Raw genomic sequence first — 23,031 nt, 5'->3', positions numbered from 1 at the left:
GGCATGTCTTGCAGAGGTTGCTGTGACAGGGTTGTGTGGTGTTGTGGTCACTGTTCTCCTCAAGGCTGGATAAGACTTTGCTGTAAATTAGATGTAAAGACTCGCATTCTAATCAGTATTCTGTAAACTGAGTGCGTGCCTTTATATGCTTTGTGATCAGAACTCCCCACTCACCTGAAGAAGGGGCAAAACCCCAAAAGCTAGTGGTGTCTGCTACCAAATAAACCTGTTGGACTTTAACCTGGTGTTGTGAGACTTACTACTGTGTTTACCCCAGTCCAACGCCGGCATCTCCACATCATGACTTCTATGGCCAAGCCAGTTCTGCATCCATCTTGCCAGCTGTCCTCTGATCCCGTGTGACTTCACCTTTCGTACCAGTTTACCATGAGGTACGTTGTCAAAGGCTTTACTGAAGTCTATGTATACAACATCCACTGCCTTTCCCTCATCTATCACCTTTGTCACTTCCTCAAAAATATCAATCAAGTTAGTGAGACATGACCTCCCCTTCACAAAACCATGCTGTCTATCACTAATAAGTCCACAGTGGTAGCAATATGTACAGTTTACAAGATGCACTGCATGAACTCACTAAGGCTCCTTAGACAGCAACTTACAAACCTACAAATGCTACCATCTAGAAGGAGGGGAGCAGTAGCCATATCGGAACACCGCTACCTGGAAATTGCTTTTAAATCATTCCTCCTGATTTGGAAATGCATCATCGTTCCTTCACTGTCACTGGGTCAAAATCTTGGAACTCCTTCCCTGACAATACTGTGGGTTCAGTAAAAAGTCTGACAACACCAGGTTTTAATCCAACCGATTTATTTGATAGTAAACGCACAAGCTTTCGGGGTTAGTCCCTTCGTCAGGTGAATGGAGAGTTCTGGCCTCAGACAGAGCATATAAAGCACAGACTGTTTAGAGATTACTGATTAGAATGCGAATCCTTACACCTAACCTGCTGTTCAAGACCTGAAGTGGTTGACAATGTGAGTGGAAGGAGCACTGATGACAGGTTAAAGAGATGTGTATTGTCTCCAGACAGTACAGTAAGTGAGGTTTTGCAAACCCAAGCAAGTCATGGGGGTTACAGATAGTGCGACATGAACCCAAGATCCCTGTTGAGACCGTCCTCATGTGTGCGGAACTTGGCTATCAGTCTCTGTTCAGCGACTCTGCGCTGTCGTGTGTCGTGAAGGCCGCCTTGCAGAGTTGCTGAACAGAGACTGATAGCCAAGTTCCGCACACATGAGGACGGTCTCAACAGGGATCTTGGGTTCATGTCGCACTATCTGTAACCCCCGTGACTTGCCTGGGTTTGCAAAACCTCACTTACTGTACTGTCTGGAGACAATACACATCTCTTTAACCTGTCATCAGTGCTCCTTCCACTCACATTGTCAACCACTTCAGGTCTTGAACAGCAGGTTAGGTGTAAGGATTCGCATTCTAATCAGTAATCTCTAAACAGTCTGTGCTTTATATGCTCTGTCTGAGGCCAGAACTCTCCATTCACCTGACGAAGGGACTAACCCCGAAAGCTTGTGCGTTTACTATCAAATAAATCGGTTGGATTAAAACCTGGTGTTGTCAGACTTTTTACTGTGTTTACGCCAGTCCAACGCCGGCATACCCACATCATGAATACTGTGGGTTTACATACATGCATGGATTGCAGCAGTTCAAGATTAGGGACAGACAATAAATGCTGGTCTAGCCAGCAATGCCAACATCCCATAAGTGATTTTTAAAATTTTAAATGTAACTGTGCTACACAATTTGGTGTTAATGAAAAACTGGTGCAAAAATGGAAGAAGCACAAATCCATACTGAAGAGGATGCCCAAGACCAAATGCATCATGAGAACAGAGAGTAACCACTGGCCTGAACTTGTGACCATTGAAACAATGAATGCAGCTTTTTAGTGTGGGACGTGTTCAGATCCCATATGATGTGATCAAGAGGCATCAATAAAGAAGTAACACCCATCCTGCAGATACCAGGGCACAAATTCTCGGTCTGCTCACAATCTGCTGTTGCAGCCAGTAAGAACAGAGAATTTGGTGCTCAGCCAAATCTCCATTCACTGCAGCAGGACAGATGAATTCGTAGCTGCAGGCAAAATTGGTGTATCCAGTCCCAGGGATCCATTGTCCACCTTCAGCCTTTAAATGTCTGCCAGAATAAGCAATTCAAGGATTATGTTCATGTTGAGTGGAATAGGGTGGATGGTTGCAGAAACAATCTTCGCAAAAGGGTGGAAATGTGCAAACTTGATGCTTTGTGTGATTTCATCATCAAATCATGCGATGCACTTAATGCACTAACTGTCATAAACTGGCTCAAAAATGCAGAAAATCCAATTCAATGGACAGCAAGGAAGATAATTTGTAGGGGAGGGATGATTCTGAAACCAATCTCGAATGGAATGCTTACAATGATGCCAATGTAACTTAGAATAAATTGTAGCACAGATATTGAAGAAAATGAATTTGATGAGCTTTTTAATTCTTTCGTTGTAGTTATAGGTATTTTGTATAAGTAATTTATTCAATAAATTGTGCTACATTAATTTAATATAAATTATTAGCGTTATGTTTTTTCTCACATTTTCACATTTTACATTGGTGTCTCAGTCAAGCCCCCAGTTTTTAGAATGATTTTTGGAGGCTTCAAATGCAGACATCAGTATTTCATCATGTTTGGTTTGGTTAACCATACTTTGTATGTTCACCGGCTAATAAGTTCAAATGACACAAATTGTTTCTCATTATTCTTGAGTTACATGTTCTGGATACTGTTTTACTGAAATAAAGATTTGCTTGACAACTTTGATTTCCTCACCTAGGAATTGATTCCAGAAATGGCAAAAGAATATGGATTCCAATATGAATTAGTGCAGTACAAGTGGCCTCAGTGGCTCCATCAGCAAACAGAGAAACAGAGGACTATTTGGGGCTACAAGATCCTTTTCCTAGATGTTCTCTTCCCATTAGCTGTTAACAAAATCATCTTTGTTGATGCTGACCAGGTAAATTGACTCACATTGGTATTGAATAGATATTATTTTTCTTGACAGATAACATAATCTGCCTGGGGATGAAGAATATCAGAAGATGGGAGTTTTGAGTGCATAAAAAAGAACAAAGCAGTAGTTACAGATGGAGACAGTACAGCCCATCAAGCCTGTTCCATTAAATAACATTGGGTGGAAATTTCTCTCAGACTATCACTGATTGCTGTGCAGACACATGGATTTGGGCCAGTGTCTGAGGGAGTTTGCGCATTCTCCCCGTGCTTTATTTCTTTAATTTAATTTAATTTAATTTAATTTCTCAGGAGGGTGTTAAACTGGGGGAGGGCTAGATACAACCGGATTAGGCAGGATCTTAAAGATACGGACTGGGGTAAGCTGCTTGATGGCAGGTCGACGCTGGGTATGTGGGAGTCTCTCAAGGGAAAACTAAAATCTTTGCAGGAAAGGCACGTGCCGGTCAAGAGGAAGGATGGGAAGGGTAGGATTAGAGAGCCGTGGGTAACTAGGGATATTGAGGACCTGGTCAGGAGGAAGAGGGAGGCGTACATTAGATCTAGGCATTTGAGGACAGAGATAGCGTTAGAAGAATACAGAGAATGTAGGAGAGAACTTAAAAGGGGCATCAGAAAGGCAAAAAGGGGCCACGAAATGGCTTTGGCGGGTAGGATTAAAGAAAATCCTAAGGCATTTTACTCCTATGTTAGAAATAAAAGGATGGTTAGAGGGAAGATTGGTCCTCTCAGGGACAGAGGAGGGGAACTATGCTTGGAGCCTGGGGGAATGGGGGAGATCCTGAATGAATACTTTGCGTCGGTATTCACGCAGGAGAGGGGCCTGATGTCTGGTGCTGTGCTTGAGGAGTTTGAGGATCCGTTGAGGGAAATAGTCATCACGAGGGAAGAGGTGTTGGGACTTTTAGACAGTATAAAGACGGATAAATCTCCGGGGCCTGATGGCATCTATCCCAGGCTGTTAAGGGAGGTGAGGGATGAAATTGCTGGGCCTCTGACGCAAATCTTTGTCTCTTCTTTGGAGGTCTTCTGGTGAGGTCCCAGAGGATTGGCGCATTGCAAATGTAGTACCGTTGTTTAAGAAGGGTCAGAGGGATAACCCAGGGAATTATAGGCCGGTGAGCTTGACTTCAGTTATAGGCAAGCTAATGGATAGGATGTATGAACATGTGGAGCGCTGCAATCTGATCAGGGATACGCAGCATGGCTTCGTTACAGGGAGGTCGTGCCTTACGAATCTAGTGGAATTTTTTGAAGAGGTGACAAAAACGGTTGACGAAGGACAAGCCGTTGATGTCGTCTATATGGATTTCAGTAAGGCGTTTGACAAGGTCCCTCATGGTAGGCTGATAGAAAAGGTGAAGGCTCATGGGATACAAGGCCAGGTATGTAGATGGGTGGAGAACTGGCTTGGGAGGAGGAGACAGCGAGTAGTAGTGGAAGGCTCCTTTTCCAATTGGAGGCCTGTCACCAGTGGTGTGCCGCAGGGCTCGGTACTTGGACCTCTTCTATTTGTGGTATATATTAATGACTTGGAAGAGGGGGTAGGTGGTGTGATCAGCAAATTTGCTGATGACACTAAGATGGTTGGATTGGCGGGTACTGAGGAGCAGTGCCTGGCAATGCAACAGGACATAGACAGGCTGGTAGATTGGGCAGATAGATGGCAAATGGAATTTAATCCGGAGAAATGCGAGGTGATGCACTTTGGCCGGAATAATGTGGAGGGGAGTTATACGATAAAAGGTAGAACTATCCGGAGTATAGATACGCAGAGAGACCTGGGGGTGCAAGTGCACAAGTCCCTGAAGGTGTCGGTGCAGGTGCAGAATGTGATGAGGAAAGCGTATGGTATGTTAGCCTTCATAGGAAGAGGTATAGAATATAAGAGTAGGAGTCTGATGTTGCAGTTGTATAGAACGTTGGTTAGGCCTCACTTGGAGTACTGCGTCCAGTTCTGGTCGCCGTACTACCAGAAGGATGTAGAGATCCTGGAGAGAGTGCAGAGGAGATTTACCAGGATGTTGCCTGGTATGGAAGGGCTGTCTTATGAGGAAAGATTGAATGAACTTGGGCTGTTTTCCCTTGAGAGACGTCGGCTGAGGGGGGATCTAATAGAGGTTTATAAGATTATGAAGGGGATAGATAGAGTAAATGGTGGTAAGCTTTTTCCGCTATTAGAAATGGATAGAACGAGGGGTCACGGGCTTAGGGTGAGGGGGGCTAGGTATAAGACAAATATTAGAGGGCAGTTTTTCACGCAAAGGGTAGTGGGGGTGTGGAATGCACTGCCGAGTAAGGTGGTGGAAGCAGGCACGCTAGGGTTGTTTAAGAGTCACTTAGACAGCCATATGAGCGGGCTACATATAGGGGGATATAGTAGGCCTTACTAAACATTGTAGGCTTGGGAATACGTTTTGCCTCAGGGATGTTAGTCTTTGCCTGTTTAATAATGAATTTTTTTGTCTCCACAGGCATTTAAGTCCAGCAAGGGGCATGCATGCGGCAGGTTGTAGTGGGCTGCTCTTGGATGTTGCTTCGGGAGTTGCCTATTGCTTCATGTCGTTAGTGTGCTTAAACTGGACCATCTCGAGGGCAACATGACAGCTCAGAGACTATCTCTGTTGCTGTGCGGACACATGGATTTGGGCCTGTGTCTGTGGGAGTTTGCACGTTCTCCCCGTGGTTGCGTGGGTTTCCTCCAGGTGCTCCGGTTTCCTCCCACATCCCCCAAAGATGTGCTTTTAGGCTGATTGATTGGGTACTAAATTGTCCCTAAATTGGACCTCCCTGATCCTCACACGTTAGGCATAGACTAAAATCATGAATAGGTCACTGAGACAGTAGGACGGCGGCGCGGGCTCGTTGGGCCGAAGGGCCTGTTTCCCGTGCTGTGTTGTTCTTTGTTCTTTGTTCTTTGTTCTTGCGTGGGTTTTCTCCGGGTGCTCCGGTTTCCTCCCACACCCCAAAGATGTGCTGTTAGGCTGATTGGCAATAATAAGTTGTCCCTAAATCAGTTTCCCTCAATCTGGATGGCCATAAAACATTAAACAGGGATCGTGGGTGGAGAGGGGGACTGGTGGTGTTGAGATGGTGGCGCGGGCTTGTTGGGCCGAAGGGCCTGTTCCCCGGGCTGATTTTGTTCTTTGTTCTTTGTTCTAAGTATTGTAATGGCAAGAAAACAGGACTTCTCTGCGCTGGTCTCTTAGGAGTGCTTCACATCTCAATCTTCCGACACTTAATGCAATGAAAGAGCCTCCATGCAAATCACACCATTTTGGGGACTCCAGGTGTGTGACTCGCACAAAATAACCACAGCTGGGCACTGTTAACAAGGATGAGCTGCACTCACTAATGATTCACTCACAGTCAGTCACACCTGGAAGATGGTAACGTGCAGAGCTACTCTGCAGTTTATGTAGGGAGAGTTGGGACAGCTACTGGATGCTGTGGAAGAGAGGAAGGCCGTCTCCTTTCCCTGGTATAGTCAGTGGCTCAGGTGTTGGGCTGGCAATGTGGCCCAGGAAATAGTGGCAGTGGCAGTGAGTGCCCATGCATTAGCACAGAGGAGCGGCATCCAACACTACAAGAAAATGAATGGCCTTGCTCGAGCAGCAAGGGTAAGAACCCTGGGAGCAGACTCAGGACTCCCAGTGCCCTTCTGGCACCTGACCCCCTAGCTTCAACCTCTCTGGCACCCCTCCATCACAAATATCTGCCTGCAGAGACATGGTGCCAACACACACCACCCTATTGGCCCACCCCCTACACCCTCAACATCCTGCACCCTTCCAGCCATTCGGCTTTCAATCCCCTCTTTTATCCCCACAGGAGAAGGTGGCCCGTAATCACTGGGCAGACTGGAGGTAGGTCCCTGAGTTGCATCTCCTCACTCCATTCGAGAAGCGAAGCATTGACTGTTGGGGAACTCCGAGGCGAGGGAGCGCTGACTGACAGCCAAGCCGAGGTGAGCCGCAGAAGTGAGGAACCACAAAACCTTAATTCATATGACCTATCTGCCCAGATACCTATTGTTCCCTTGCACTTATCCATGTGTCTTGTTTTGCAGGAGATGACCCCAATAAGGGCGGGCCATCAGGAGTCTGCGTCCACTCCCTGCGGTCCCTGCTGAAACCCCCGATGACACCTCAGAGGAAAGCACCCAGCAGTCAACACAGGCATCACACACACCATCCATAAGCACAGATATGGTCATCATGGTGGGACATGTTAGTGATGAGGCCTCTGGTGCACTCCATTACAGCCTTTGATAAACATGTGGTAGAAGGCTTGGGCTGGCGGAGGTATCCTGGAACCAAGGAGACAGCTATCCCTGAGCCACTTGCCAAGCCACTGGGATTAGTTCTCCAGAAGCTGCTGGAGATACAGAGGCAGGACCGGGTTTTGTAGGAGGGACTGTCAGCAACATTCCAACGTGCCAGGCTGTGTGGAGGAATCCCACAGCCTTCAGATGCAGAAGGTTTTGCCGGCATTGCGTGGCACCCAGGTCAACACTGGAAGGATGATGTCCACAGTGGAAAGCCTGGGGCAGGAAATGGTTACTATGGGTGGCAGGGTCCAAGACATGGCTGAGTCATTGAGCGCCATGGCTGAGGGCACTGGGAGCATGCGCAAGACACAGCAGGGTATGGCTGTGGGCCTCGAGAGCATGGCCCAGTCTCAGAGGATGCTTGCTGATGGGATCCAGAACTTGGCCTAGACTCAGAGGGCTATTGCTGAGGGCCTGCACACCATGGTGCAGACACAGTTGAGTCTCCAGGACTGTCAGCCAGGTGACACAGAAGCCTCTTGAGCTCACTCCAGCTGTCTGCCATTCTATGGCGTGTCCCAAACGTCCACAGGCACCCCAAGGGAGGAGGAAGGGCTGGAGTCTGTGCTGAGGCATTCCATCCAGGAGATACCAGCCGTCTCCAGCCCTTCCAAATCCCCCCTTCCTGACACTGGTGCATCTCATGGGCAGTGGGTGGAAAAGGATGGCATGGCTACATCCGTGACACCTGAAATTTGGCCGAGGGCTCCCGAGGACATCACAGACCACAGGAAGCAGAAAGCAGCTGACCGCTATCACCTCTGATGTGCATCCCGTGGGGCACTTCGACGTAGTGGAAGACCATGGAAGGTTAAGAAGTTAGAGGGTCACCAAGAGGGCGTGGGTAAGGGCAGTCAGGGTGAAGAAGGGAAAGGGTTAATGAATATTGTACTTAGAATTTGTGCAAGAGCATTGTAAACCTTATCTGTTTGTGCAGGTTTATGTGCTAGCTAAACAACTGCAGATGTTTAAGTGTGAAAACAGCTCGTTGAAAGGAAGAACAGTACTGAGATGGCTGCGATCTCACAAGTTACACAAAGGAAGAAATTGCCAAAACAGCTGGAAGAACTGCGATCGTGACTGGACCCGGGAACTTCGATCGTGACTGGACCCGGGAACTTCGATCGTGACTGGACCCGGGAACTTCGATCGTGACTGGACCCGGGAACTTCGATCGTGACTGGACCCGGGAACTTCGATCGTGACTGGACCCGGGAACTTCGATCGTGACTGGACCCGGGAACTTCGATCGTGACTGGACCCGGGAACTTCGATCGTGACTGGACCCGGGAACTTCGATCGTGACTGGACCCGGGAACTTCGATCGTGACTGGACCCGGGAACTTCGATCGTGACTGGACCCAGGAACTTCGATCGTGACTGGACCCGGGAACTTCGATCGTGACTGGACCCGGGAACTTCGATCGTGACTGGACCCGGGAACTTCGATCGTGACTGGACCCAGGAACTTCGATCGTGACTGGACCCAGGAACTTCGATCGTGACTGGACCCGGGAACTTCGATCGTGACTGGACCCGGGAACTTCGATCGTGACTGGACCCGGGAACTTCGATCGTGACTGGACCCGGGAACTTCGATCGTGACTGGACCCGGGAACTTCGATCGTGACTGGACCCAGGAACTTCGATCGTGACTGGACCCGGGAACTTCGATCGTGACTGGACCCGGGAACTTCGATCGTGACTGGACCCGGGAACTTCGATCGTGACTGGACCCAGGAACTTCGATCGTGACTGGACCCAGGAACTTCGATCGTGACTGGACCCAGGAACTTCGATCGTGACTGGACCCGGGAACTTCGATCGTGACTGGACCCGGGAACTTCGATCGTGACTGGACCCGGGAACTTCGATCGTGACTGGACCCGGGAACTTCGATCGTGACTGGACCCGGGAACTTCGATCGTGACTGGACCCGGGAACTTCGATCGTGACTGGACCCGGGAACTTTGATTGTGACTGGAGCCGGAAGAACTACGATCGTGACTGGAGCCGGAAGAACTGCAGTCGTGACTGGAGCCAGAAGAACTGCAGTCGTGACTGGAGCCAGAAGAACTGCAGCCGTGACTGGAGCCAGGGACCATAATGTATAAATGTCCACACTTACTTGTAACTGGGGAGAAGTCTGGCAGACCACTTTAGGAACTGGCGTCTCCCAAAAGCTTTTGTAATAAAGCTACTGTACTTTGACTCACTAACAGTCTCAGAGATATTGTTTTACCGACAACATAGGGATAAGGTAGTTGGCAATGTAGATAATCACCATTAAATGTGATTGCACCCCATAGCTGTGACTAATCTGTCTTTGATCTGTCTGTCTGGCGATACAGGCCTCCCTTGTCCTGCCATGCCAGATACTTGCTGCCATCTGGCCTCCATTCCTGGCTCCTCCTCGGCCACCACAGCCTTCTTCTCTTCAGCAGTGTCAGCCTGTTCTCCCTGCAGGATGTCTCTTCACTGCTGTGCCAGATTGAGGAGCGCCTAGCAGACCATAATGATGTGGGAGACATTAGGGGGGTGGGGGGGCGTTGTCAGTGTGGTCCAGGCAGCCAAAAAAGATTGGCAGGGTCTGCCAAAAGCTTTGGCAGTGGAACTGCATCTTCAGTAACCTGATGCACTACTAGATGATGGACAGGTTGGCAGCATTGGCTTCATTGTAGCGAGTCTCCGCCTTGGTCTCAGGCATCTCCACTGGTATCATCGGCCTTGGATGCAACGGTTAACCCTTGTCCCCCACAAGCCTGACATGGTCCTAGAAGACCCTAGGATGTCCTCCGACCTGTGCATGATGCAGCTGTCATGCTCACTCCTCAGGTGGCATGCACACATGTGTGTGATGTTCATCTGGTGGCCACACAATCTGGATTTTAAAGGAATGGAATCCCTTTCGATTAATGATCTTATGAGGCCCACAGGGCAATGTGCATGCCATCTATAGACTCCTGCTCATGGGGCTTCCCAGCGATGGGGGCGAAGCTGCAGCCTGGGCTTCATGTTGGAACAATGATAAATGCAAATCCAGCTGCCTGCCCATGTGCATAAGTTTCCGTCACCTCACTTGTTTCCAGAAAATTGCGAGATACCACAGAGGCCTTCACTGTAGGGAAGGACCTTTTGGTGTAGAAGTTGAGGGCTGCTGTGATCTTCATTGCCAAAAGCAGTGGGTGTCCTTCTGCTCCATAAGGTCTGTGAGGACCTGGCACAGGGGTTGCGCTGTCTCCTTGCTGAGACACAGTCTGCAGCAGCAGTGTCCAGCAACCCATGAAAGGACTTGTGGATCCTGTAGAGGCAGAATCTCCATCGCTGACATCCTCAAGCTGATGGGCAGCCATGTTCTATTCGCTGTCATCCTGCTGTGGCCTCTAGCCCAGGGTTGTCCTTGCAGTGGGCAGATGTCTCCCTCCTCTGCTACAGCGACCACAAGTATAACTGCCAGCTCTATGGGTTCTAGAGTGAAATCCATTATTCCTTTTGGGAGGACTGGGGGGGAGAGAGAGAGAAAGAGAGGCAATCCTTAAATTTATTCATCCCGGTACTCTCACTCCCTTCCAGCAACCTGTGTCCACATAAGTCTGGATACTAGCAACCGGTCACCTTCCCCGGCATTGTGCACCACCTCAATGGGCTGCTGACCATTGTCAAAAAATCACCATCGTGGCAGTCAGAGCATCTGCGTGACTGTGATGGGAAACCTTGAAGCATACACATGAGTGCGCCCACATGGATGTCTTGTGCACTGGCTTCCAGTAATAGTAGTGGAGAAGCACCCTCATAATTTTCATATGACTGGTGGCCGTTGTAGGGAGCAGTACACAGTCCTTGTAATGTGGCAAGCTGTGTTAACACTGGCATGCTCCCTGAATTGGGGTAACAGATGTCAAGCTTGGTGCTTATTACTGTTAGTGGGGCTTGGGTTGGGATGTCAGCAGTCAGCCACAGAGCCTATCCAGCAGACAGATGGCAAGGTAACCAGTGCAACATTAGTGGGATTGGGACTCAAGCTCATGTGCAGCCCCTTGGAGGTCATCCAGTGGCCAGGGAGAATGCGCATAGTATAAGCCCCAAGCCAGTAGAGTGACCCACAACATGAGGACCTCCATACCTGCATGAGCCCTCCCCACATACCCTTGTACCCATGCAAGCTCCCCATTTCACCCAGCACCATGGCAGCAACTGAGAGACCCCCCCCTCCCCATAACCCCCATTGCGTCCCAGAGGTTGGTGCCCAGTGATACTCATCTTCTCGCTGTCCTTTGCTACTGCTCCGCCTGACCACACTTTTATAGAGCAGTAGTGATTCACACTTCCAGGGAGATAGCAAACCATTTAACGCTGGCACAAATCAGATTTTTAGCATCGCATGCTTTTTCCCAGCTCGCCACACTGATAACCGAGTGAGGCGAGGTGGTAAAATCCTGCCCATTGTATCTAGTTGTCCTCAGTCCCACTTCCTGCCCAACCCCAATAGGATTCAGAAATCTATTTCATACTTGAATGTACTCAGTAACTGAATATCCACTGAGGAGGAAAAACTAGAGTTCAAGAAAAAGCTAGCTAAAAATATTAAAACAGAGTTTCTATAGATACTTAAATAAGAAAGTGAGCATTGATCCTATAGGAAGTGAATATGGAGAATTAATAATGGAAAATGAAGAGATGGCAGATGAATTAAACAGATATTTTGCATCAATCTTCATTACAAGGAACACCCCAGAAATAACTGTAATTCAGAAAATGGATGGGAGGGAGGAACTCAGAAAAATTGCAATCATCAGGGAAGAGGTATTGAGAAAATTGTTGAACTTCATCCTAGAGTCTGAAAAAGAAGTGACTCAGAATGCATTGTTTTTAATTTTGCAAAATTCCCTGGATTCAGGAAGGTGCCATTAGGTTAGAAATTGTTCAAAAAGAGAGGGAGACAGAAATCTTTAGGCCAATTGTAATGGCAGATGTTGTGGCAGAGCAGTTAGAAAATCTCAAGAGAGTGTGATCAGACCCCAATCTGTGTTGCACTCACCAACCACTCTCAACAATCTCAACATTCTTGTACATTTCCACTAAGGTGAATACAGTCAAGACAGCCTCAGTAGTGAAAATCTGGCCTAAAGCGTTTATAGAGTTTTGGGTTTTTTTAACTTCATAGAACCCCATCAATACAGAGGGTGGCCATTCAGCCCATCGACCCTGCACCAACAACAATCCCATCCAGGCCTTATCCCCTTAACCCCACATATTATCCTGCTAATCCTCCTGACACTAAGGACAGTTTAGCGTGGATAATCAACCTGACCCGCCTACCTTTGGAGTGTGGGAGGAAACCCACCCAGACATGAGGAGAATGTGCAAACTCCACACAGACAGTGACCCGAGGCCAGAATTGGACCTGAGTCCCTAGCGTTGTGAGGCAACAGTGCTAATCACTATGCCACCGTGCCATCCAACATCTTCCGTAATAATTAGTTATAAACTGTTGACTATTTCTTTCTACTTCTGTTTAATAAAAACAAAATAGAGGAAGGTTAATTAGTTTATCTTTGTTTAAATATCTGTTTTTAAAATATTTTTGTAGGTTATTTTTCTCTTGGCATTCGAAGATTCCAACCTTTCTCAAATTTAGTGCCTCTTTCAGTCCACCTTCATATTTTCCCAGCTCTAAACCTATTTGCCTTTCAAGATACTTCTTCTTTCTCAAAGTAAATAAGATCTTTCTTAAAAAGAATGGTTAAATGTTGTTCATTTAATGAAGCAGTTGCGTGTATTAAATATTTACTTGTGTTCTTTCCTCTAGATTGTGAGAACTGATTTAAAAGAATTACTTGATTTGGATTTAGATGGTGCACCCTATGGATACACACCGTTCTGTGACAGTCGTAAAGAAATGGATGGTTACCGTTTCTGGAACTCAGGATACTGGGCTTCACATTTGGGAGATAGAAAGTACCACATAAGGTATAATAATAACATAATAATAATAATAATAATAACACCAGGAGCAGGAGTAGGCCATCTGGCTCCATGAGCCTGCTCCGCCAATCAATAAGATCATGACTGATTTTTTTGTGGACTCAGCTCCCACTTACCCGCCTGTTTACCATAAACCCTTAATTCCTTCACTGTTCAAAAATTTATCTACTCTTGCCTTAAAAACATTCAGTGAGGTAGCCTCAACTGCTTCACTGGGCAGGGAATTCCACAGATTCACAACCCTTTGTGTGAAGAAGTTCCTCTTCAACTCAGTCCTAAATTTGCTTCCCCTTAGTTTGAGGCTATGTCCCCGAGTTCTAGTTTCCACAGTGCAAACAACTTCCCTGCTTCTATCTTATCTATTCCCTTCATAATGGTATATGTTTCTATAAGATCTGCCCTCATTCTTCTGAATTCCAATGAGTATAGCCCCAGACTACTCAGTCTCTCCTCATAAGCCAACCCTGGCAACTCCAGAATCGACCTAGTGAATCTCCTCTGCACCCCCTCCAGTGCCAGTGTATCCTTTCTCAAGTAAGGAGATTAAAACTGTACACAGTACTCCAGGTGTGGCCTCACCAGCACCTTATACAGCAGCAACATAACCTTACTGTTTTTAAACTCCATCCCTCTAGCAATGAGGGACAAAATTCCATTTGCCTTCTTAATTACCTGCTGCACCTGCAGACCAACTCCTTGAGATTCCTGCACAAGGACACCCAGGTCCCTCTGCACAGCAGCACGCTGCAATTTTTTACCATTTAAATAATAGTCCATTTTGCTATCATTCCTACCAAAATGGATGACCTCACATTTACCAACATTGTACTCCATCTGCCAGACCCTTGCCCACTCACTTAGACTATCTGTATCCCTTTGCAGACTTTCAACATCCTCTGCACACTTTGCTCTTCCACCTATCTTAGTGTCATCTGTGAATTTTGACACACTACACTTGGTCCCCAACTCCAAATCATCTGTGTAAATCATAAACAATTGCGGTCCCAACACTGATCCCTGAGGCACATCACTAATCACTGATCGCCAGCCAGAAAAACACCTATTAACCCCATTCTTTGCTTTCTGTTAATTAACCAATCCTCTAGCCATCCAAATGCATTACCCGTAACACTGTGCACCTTTATCTTACGCAGCAGTCTTTGGTGCAGCACCTAGTCAAATGCCTTCTGGAAATTTAGGTACACCGCATCCACACGTTCCCATCGTCCACTGCACGTGTAATTGTTCTCAAAGAACTCCACCATGTTAGTCAAACATGACCTGCCATTCATGGACTCATGCTGTGTCTTACTAATGGGATAATACAGGGAGCGTATCTCAATTTCGGCCATCCAAAAACCATCAGTGGTTCAAAACTAGACATTTTTTCCTGTGCACCAGTGAACCTTGACCCCACCTGCCTTAACTCTGAAAAGTTTGGAGAATTACCAAGTACAGTGGGCTTCATGCCCCTGACATTTCCCACATCCAGCAAACCTTGACTCCACCCAATCCACTGCAGAGATGGTTCAATTCACGTGAACCTTGGACCAAAATTTTCAAGAGTCAGTGGGAAAGAAATCATCTTGACTCCAGAAGGCAATTTCACATTCTAATGAGCATTGATAGGTAGAAGGTGGGACCTCTGAATGTCACAATGTTTATAGTGCAGAATGAGATTATTTGACACATTAAGTCAGCAGTTGCTCACTGAAAGCGTCACCACAAAGATTGATTGGCAGCTTTCCAATTATTGCTGGAACAGAGCAGCTGTGGCCAGAAGAGGCACTGCACAAAGCTGCCTGGAACTCAGTGCCAGGAAGTGGAGGACAGCTAAGGGAGGGTGATGTATGGAAGGTGGGGGATGGGGGGACAGTGGACAGCAGGACAATCAGTGGATAGGTTGTACTGGGAGTGACGGGGGGTGCTTAGGTAGGCCTGAAGGTAACCTAGCCCTATGGGCTGGGCACCCCCAGTCCAACAGGGATTCTGAAAGAACCATTGTACTTCCCCTTCCCACATTCCAAATTTCGTTCAGTGTGGACTTTCCCCACAGATGTTTTATCTGCCTTCCAACATAAAAATTGAAGCTAGATGGAGAAAGGCCCTTGCTGGCCAGTAAGTAGTCACTTAATTGACTCTTAAATTGGCCTCGCAGGTGGAGGATGTGGTCAAGAAGGCGTATGGTGTACTAGCCTTCATTAATCAAGGGATTGAGTTTAGGAGTCGGGAGATAATGCTGCAACTTTATAAGACACTTGTCAGACCCCACTTGGAGTACTGTGCGCAGTTCTGCAGTACAAAAAGGATGTGGAAGCTATTGAAAGGGTGCAGAGGAGATTTACAAGGATGTTGCCTGGATTGGGTGGCATGCCTTATGAGGATAGGTTGAGGGAGCTCGGTCTTTTCTCCCTGGAGAGACGAAGGATGAGAGGTGACCTGATCGAGGTTTATAAGATGTTGAGAGGTATAGATAGGGTGGATTCTCAGGGGCTATTTCCCAGGGCTGAAGTGGTTGGTACGAGAGGACACAGGTTTAAGGTACTGGGGAGTAGGTACAGAGGAGATGTTAGGGGTAAGTTTTTCACTCAGAGGGTGGTGAGTGAGTGGAATCGGCTGCTGTCGGTGGTGGTGGAGGTGAACTCGTTGGGGTATTTTAAGAGACTTCTGGATGAGTACATGGGATTTAATGGGATTGAGGGTTATAGATAGGCCTGGTAGGTGGGGATATGATCGGTGCAACTTGTGGGCTGAAGGGCCTGTTTGTGCTGCAGTGTTTTATGTTCTATGTTCTATGTTAAAGGTCGTAACTAGGGTGGGGAGTCTTGCATGACCCAGCATAAAATCGTAACCTGCTTGGGGCTTGCAAGATCCCAGAGGAAATCTCATACTTGCTATCTTAGATTCCTCCCCTACCCTATCTCAGAACCTGCCAGAGTGGGAAAGCGCAAAACCTTGGCCTTGGAAAATTGAATCAGGTAGAATATTAAGTATTGTACTTGGGGTTGGAACACTTGTTTATTCTTGTTATAGTACTATGTTTTGACATCAATGCTACCCAAATAGAGGATCACAAGCTTAAATTCAAGCATTGTCCTTGATTCCCAAAAGCGTTTACGTTCCATGTGCACTGGTTGCCTTCTTGCAGCTGACCAAAGTTAGTTCAAAGGGAATTATGAAAGAGTACTGTGCAATCTTGCATGAATGAAAAGCAAATAGTTTTCTGTTACAACTACAACGCATTTCAATTTGATTGATCTTTTCTCATTTTACATTATATAGGAAAGTGGGGGAGACATGAAAGAGTTAAATTCAATGCATAATCATTAACCTAAAGGGCAGTATTTTACCATTTTTTGTTGGGCGGACTTGAAACTGAGAGTTTCAGATTTTTTTGGGGGTTTTAGGCACCCCCGCTATGCATTCTGGCTGCAAAATTTTGAGTGAGTTCGATTCTCGTTGCAGAAGCATGTGGGTTCTGCTTAATGCACTCGAAACCCTGCAGCTCTCTGAAGTCTCCAGTTGTGCATGTGCTAAAAAATAACTAATGCAGTCCTCTGACATTATCCCACACCAGATAATGCCTTCCCCCGGTCCCCGCAGACATTCAACCTCCCTCCAATATTACTGTCACCGTTACCTCCCCACCTCCCCCCCGCCACCCAGACCAATCATGCCCCTCCCCCCCACCAATAGACAGCAGAGTGGCAAAATCCCTCCCCCACCAATCGGAGGCAGAGTGATTGTAGCCCCCCTCCCCCTCACAGCCCCCCAGCAACCCAGCCTTCCAATTCTCCCCCCCAAGGGTTCCCCAGCAACACAACCCCACCATCCTCCCCCCAGTAACACACACCCAGAACCCATGTAGTAGTGACTACAGACATTGCCACTTGGAAAGTCCTGAGGCTGCAGCACTGTCACTTCAAAGAGTTTCCAGCACATCCCCACCTGGAAGAGTGTTGCGTGCCCTAGGACCCAGCAGCATCCCCAAGATCCGGGATCCGTGCTACAAATCTGACATCAGACACCAGGATCAGCGACTTCTCCCCACGACCCCCCACACACTCGCACATCCCTCCCGACCCAAAAGGCAACAAACTGACCCCTTGTAAGCATCACGGAGCTGTCCGACAGTAGGCACTTACCTCGTCACTAACCGTTACTGATCGAGTGCTAGAATCCAAATTTTACAGAGCATGTCTGTTCCAGACTGATCCGGCTGGGGTGGATGCAGTGGTAAAGGCAGGCGTTCTAGTAAATTGGGGTGTGCAGCCCGCTAATGGGATTGAGATGTGTGTAAAAATATTTAGATTGACAGTGCATCTGTTTTGGGTGGGTTCCCGACTGCGCCCTTTTTTTGGCCTTGATGAAGTGGGAACTGCTGCGAAAACGGATGCAGATTGCACTAATAGCCTCACGTCCAACTTTACCAATTTTTCACGCCCAAAAGTGGGTGTAATGTGATGGTAAGATACCACCCAAAGTATTTTGCAATCATTTATGTTAATTTTCCTGCAGATACGATGTGAGCGTTTAAGGGGCTTGTAGATAAGCACATGAATATGCAAGGAATAGAGGGATATGGATCAAGCGCAGGCAGATGGGATTAGTTTAATTTAGCATAATGTTCAGACAACATCGTGGGCCTAAGGGCCTGTTCCTGTTTGATGTTCTATTCCCTATTCACTGAATTAAGGTGTTTCATTCTGAGTTTAGACATTCCAGTTTGGCAAGTTCCAAAATCCAACAGACATGGTGCTGAAGTTGCCAGATTTGAGGTACTGTACCTGTAACAGATTTTGTCTCCCCAGGATGTCCCTGAGAACTGATTAAAATCTGTATGACTGCAGTCAGTTGTTTGCTGCATTTTATTGCCTGGCGAGTGTTGCACCAAAATCAGAATTGTTTATTTTTTTCCCCCTTCATTAAGACTGGTGAGACTTGTATTTATTGGAGATTAGTATTCATTGTTGCCTCTGAGAAGTGGTAGGCCAAGTTTTGAATTACTGCATTGCAACAGTATGATTGCTAAGCAGTTATCAGTTAACCATATTGATATGGGACTGCAGTCACAAGCCAAACTGGCTAAGAATTTCCTTTACTAAATGACATTAATGAATCTGATGGTCTTATAATTCAATAACTTCATGGTGGTAAGCACATTCTTGTAGAGAAATGTTCTTTTTCACATCATGATTTTGTTGACTGACCAAGCATTTGTTAACATGATTTACTAAATTCATTGGACGTTAGTCAGATTTTATGATTTGAAATGATTACCACACTGGATATTTTAACTGATTCACATACTGTGGTTATAATGAAGAAAATTTGCAATTATCTCTTTTTCAGTGCTTTGTATGTTGTGGATCTAAAGAGATTTAGGAAATTAGCAGCAGGTGATCGCCTTCGAGGTCAGTATCAAGCACTCAGTCAGGATCCCAACAGTCTATCTAACTTGGATCAGGTCAGTTTTTACTTAAATTACTCATGGATACCATATATATTATTGAAGATGACTCTGCTTGCTTTTGGAAAAGAAAACACAAAATCTGATTTTTCTAAATTCCTAATTTTAAGTCTCATTTGAATTGAAGTATATACGTTGATGATTTTTTACAATCATGCTTGAATTATTGAAACAACATGGGAATGATCTTCGGCATTGGCAGGACCAAGAAATGTGGTAGGTCATTGTTTGTCCGTTTCAAGAAAACCTTGTTGACATGCGTAAGAAGAAACTGATCCACCAAAGCAGATTTTGTCATACACATGTTCATGTTTTTTGCCTCTCCTTTCAAATGAGAAGTTAGCTTTTGGGAGATTCCATACCCCATTGGAGGCTCAGTGGGATAGAGGTTAAACAGCAATATGCTTATTTCTGTGCAGAAATCAAGCTCAGGGCTGAATTTCAGGTCACTGGCATCTAGGTCTTCCAGGTACCTATTCGAAATGCATGTATGTGCTAATTGGAGTCCTAATGCTGGTTATGGGAGCCTGATGCAAAACTGCTTTTCATTTAATTGGAGTTTGTGCTGTACTAATTACTCCATCCAATTTTGTTTTGTTTGGGGGAGTTGCAGATGTTCAAGGTTTTCAGCTGTCTCATCAACTGTCCTTCAAAGGACATTGTTTTGTGCAAAAAATCTGAATTGTGGGCTGAATTTCAGATCTGGTGTTCCAGGATCTACCTAGCTCAGTAGTGAAGGTGTCTAAAATAACAAAGGGCTCAACTAGCAAGCTACATTCAGATGTCCAATTGGTGTCTCCGGCTCTCCAATTTTAATCAAGTTTGGGTTTGGCCTTTTTGTCATTTTTCTTCAGTTAGGTATTTGACTCATACTGTCTTTTTGGCATTGAAAAACAGTGCAAGTTGAGTTTCTCTCCCATTGCTTCGAGTAAGGCTCCAATACAACTGAATTCTCAATCTAGCATATAAACTAGACAAATTTTCCATCCATTTGGCATGGTAAGCTTCATAACAGATTGGCATCCACTCTGAAGTCAAGACCAGTTTGTGGGGTTGGGCAAGTGTGTAAAAATAAAATCATTAGAATTTCTTATTCATACCCTATGGTGGGAAATAAATGATTTTGTTTCAGGAAAGATGTTAAAATTCGCTGACCCAAACCCATTCATACTTTCAGTCTGGTTGCCTGGGTTTTCTGGGCTTTGGGAAACTGACAACTAAAGGAAGGTGAGGACAGCTGCTTTTATCCCAACGCCCACAGAATGGAAGATGGAGGAGGGTCAACTGGAAGTGATGTGAGATCTGATCATCATGGTATTGGTTGAACAAATTCTAATAGGAATAACTCACAGTTTTCTATTATATGAGTGGTTTTGTGATTTGATATCTTATGACAGATATTCAGATACCAAGGGTCAGAACTCCGCTTTGGGATGCCTCCACAGACCTTTAAAAATGGCGGATGAGACCTGAATGCAGAAAGAAGTTCTGCTGCATTTCCAACTGATATAATAGAAACATAGAAACTGGAAGTGGAAGTAGGCTATTAGGCTCTTCAAGCCTGCTCCACCATTCATTTTGATCATGACTGATCATTGAATTCAATGTCCTGACCTCCCTTTCCTCCCATATCCCTTGATCCCTTTAGCCCCAAGAGCCATATCTAATTTCTGCTTGAAATGAGACGTTTTGGTCTCAACTACATTCTGTGATAGTGAATTCCACACGTTCACCACACTTTGGGTGAAGAAATTTTTCCTCAGTTTTAAAAGGTTTACTTCTTCTCAAACTATGACCCCTAGTTCTGGATTCCCCCAACATTGGGAACATTCTTTCTGAATCTACCCTGTCTAACCCTGTTAGAATTTTATAAGTTCCTACGAGATCCCCTCTCACTCTTCTAAGCTCCAGTGAACATAATCTGAACCGACGTAGGCTCTTCTCATATGACAGACCTGCAATCTCAGGAATCAGCCTGGTATCAAGGACATTCTTCCTCAGATAAGGACGCCAAAACCCACATATAGCACTCCAGTTGTGGGCTCATCAACGTGCCGCAAAATTGTAGCAAAAATATCTATCCCAATATATCCCCACATTATAGGAAGGATGTGGAGGCTTTGGAGAGGGTGCAGAGGAGGTTTACCAGGATGTTGCCTGGTATGGAGGGGAGGTCCTATGAGGAGAGACTGAGGGATTTGGGGTTGTTTTCGCTAGAAAGAAGGCGGCTAAGAGGGGATCTTATTGAAACATATAAGATGATTAGAGGTTAGGTAGGGTGGATAGTGATAGCCTTTTTCCTCGGATGGAGAAAGCTAGCACGAGGGGGCATGGCTTTAAATTAAGGGGAGGTAGTTATAGGACGGATGTCAGAGGTAGGTTCTTTACCCAGAGGGTGGTGAGGGATTGGAATGCCCTGCCTGCTGCAGTTGTAAATGCGCCTAGTTTGGGGGCGTTTAAGAGATCCGTGGATAGGTTTATGGATGAAAAGGGATTGGTTTAGGTTAGAGGGTCATTTTTTTTTAACTGGTCGGCGCAACATCGTGGGCCGAAGGGCCTGTTCTGCGCTGTTATGTTCTATGTTCTAATACTCAAATCCTCTCGCCAACATACCATTTGCCATCTTTATTACCTGCTGTATCTGTGCATTTACTTTCAGCAACTGAGGCAAAAAGACAGAGAAACAATCTTTTCATAGAGAGGGTTGTGAGGAACAAGTTGCCAGAGCTAGTAGTAGGGGCGAATACAATTTTGTCTTTTAAAAAGCATTTAGATAGTTACATTGGTAAGATTGGTATAGCAGGGATATGGGCCAAATATGAGCAGTTGGGACTAGCTTAAAGGTAAAAACTGGGCGGCACGAACAAGTTGGACCAAAGAGCCTATTTCCATGCTGTAAACCTCTATGACTCCAAGGTCTCGTTAAGTATCCATCTCTCTCAATTTATACCAATTCAAGTAATAATCTGTCTTTCTATTATTGCTACCAAAGTGGATACCTCACATTTATCCACATTAACATCCTCACAATGCCAGGAACCCGTGTTCAGTTCCGACCTCAGATCAGTGTCTGTGTGAAGTTTGCACATTCTTTCTGTGTCTGTGTGGGTTTGCTCCAGGTACCCCTATTTCCTCCCACAGTATAAAAGATGTGCGGGTTAGGCTGACTGGCTATGATAAATTGCCCTTTAGTGTCAGGGGATTGGCAGACTAAATATGTGGGGTTATGGAAATAACCCCACATACTTGGGTGGCATTGTGGTCAGTGCAAACTTGATGAGCCAAATGGCTTTCTTCTGCACTGTAGGGATTCTATAATGATTACACTGCATCTGCCATGCACACGCCCTCACACTCAGCCTCTCCAAATCACACTGAAGCATCTCTGCATCCTCCTCATAGCTCACCCTCCCTCCCAACTTTCTATCATTTGGAGGTAATACATTCAGTTCCCTCTTCCATATCATTAATATATGACAAATTTATTGGATGTTTGACGAATTTATTGGATGTTTGACGAATTTATTGGATTTGTATGAGGATGTGACTAGTGCGGTAGACAGAGGGGAACCGGTGGATGTCGTGTTTTTAGATTTCCAAAAGGCGTTTGATAAGGTGCCTCACAAAAGGTTGCTACAGAAGGTTAGGGTGTGCAGAGTTGGGGGTAAGGTGTTAGCGTGGATTGGTTTTCTAATAGGAAGCAGAGAGTTGGTATCAATGGGTGCTATTCTGGTTGGCGGCTGGTGACTAGTGGAGTGCCGCGGGGATCTTTGCTGGGGCCTCAGCTATTTACCATTTATATAGATGATCTGGAGGAGGAAGCTGAGTGTAGGGTGACGAAATTTGCTAATGACACGAAGATGAGTGGAAAGTCTGCAGAGGGATCTGGATAGGCTAAGCGAGTGGGCGAGGACCTGGCAGATGGAGTATAATGTTAGCAAGTGTGAGGTTATCCACTTTGGCAGGAATAATAGTAGGAGGGATTATTATTTAAAAGACGAAAAGCTGCAGCATGCTACGGTGCAGAGGGATCTGGGGGTCCTTGTGCACGAGTCGCAAAAACCCAGTCTGCAGGTGCAGCAGGTGATCAAGAAGGCGAATGGAATGTTGGTCTTTATAGTGAGAAGGATAGAATATAAAAGCAGGGAGGTCTTGATGCAACAATACAGGGTACTGGTGAGGCCGCAGC

At 46.1% G+C, this 23,031-nt stretch overlaps 1 protein-coding gene across 2 annotated transcripts in view; it reads left to right on the top strand.

Annotated features, from left to right (window-relative positions):
* uggt2 (UDP-glucose glycoprotein glucosyltransferase 2) overlaps positions 1–23,031 on the top strand; it is a 373,478-nt gene that overhangs the window by 316,419 nt on the left and 34,028 nt on the right. Inside the window, exons 35-37 of one of the 2 annotated variants that reach the window (XM_080198156.1) lie at positions 2,858–3,040; positions 13,197–13,357; positions 18,725–18,839. In XM_080198156.1, the coding sequence (XP_080054282.1) occupies positions 2,858–3,040; positions 13,197–13,357; positions 18,725–18,839 (459 nt within the window). Of the gene's footprint in view, positions 1–2,857; positions 3,041–13,196; positions 13,358–18,724; positions 18,840–23,031 lie in introns of those variants that run through there. The other variant, XM_080198157.1, reaches the window with a different exon arrangement.

The sequence above is a fragment of the Carcharhinus amblyrhynchos genome, chromosome 10 (assembly GCF_965287045.1).
Source record: "Carcharhinus amblyrhynchos chromosome 10, sCarAmb.v2.hapA, whole genome shotgun sequence".
NCBI classification, from domain to species: Eukaryota; Metazoa; Chordata; class Chondrichthyes; order Carcharhiniformes; family Carcharhinidae; genus Carcharhinus; species Carcharhinus amblyrhynchos.
The sequence above is the reverse complement of the archived record's forward strand: the minus strand, read 5'-3'. Positions and strand labels throughout refer to the sequence as shown.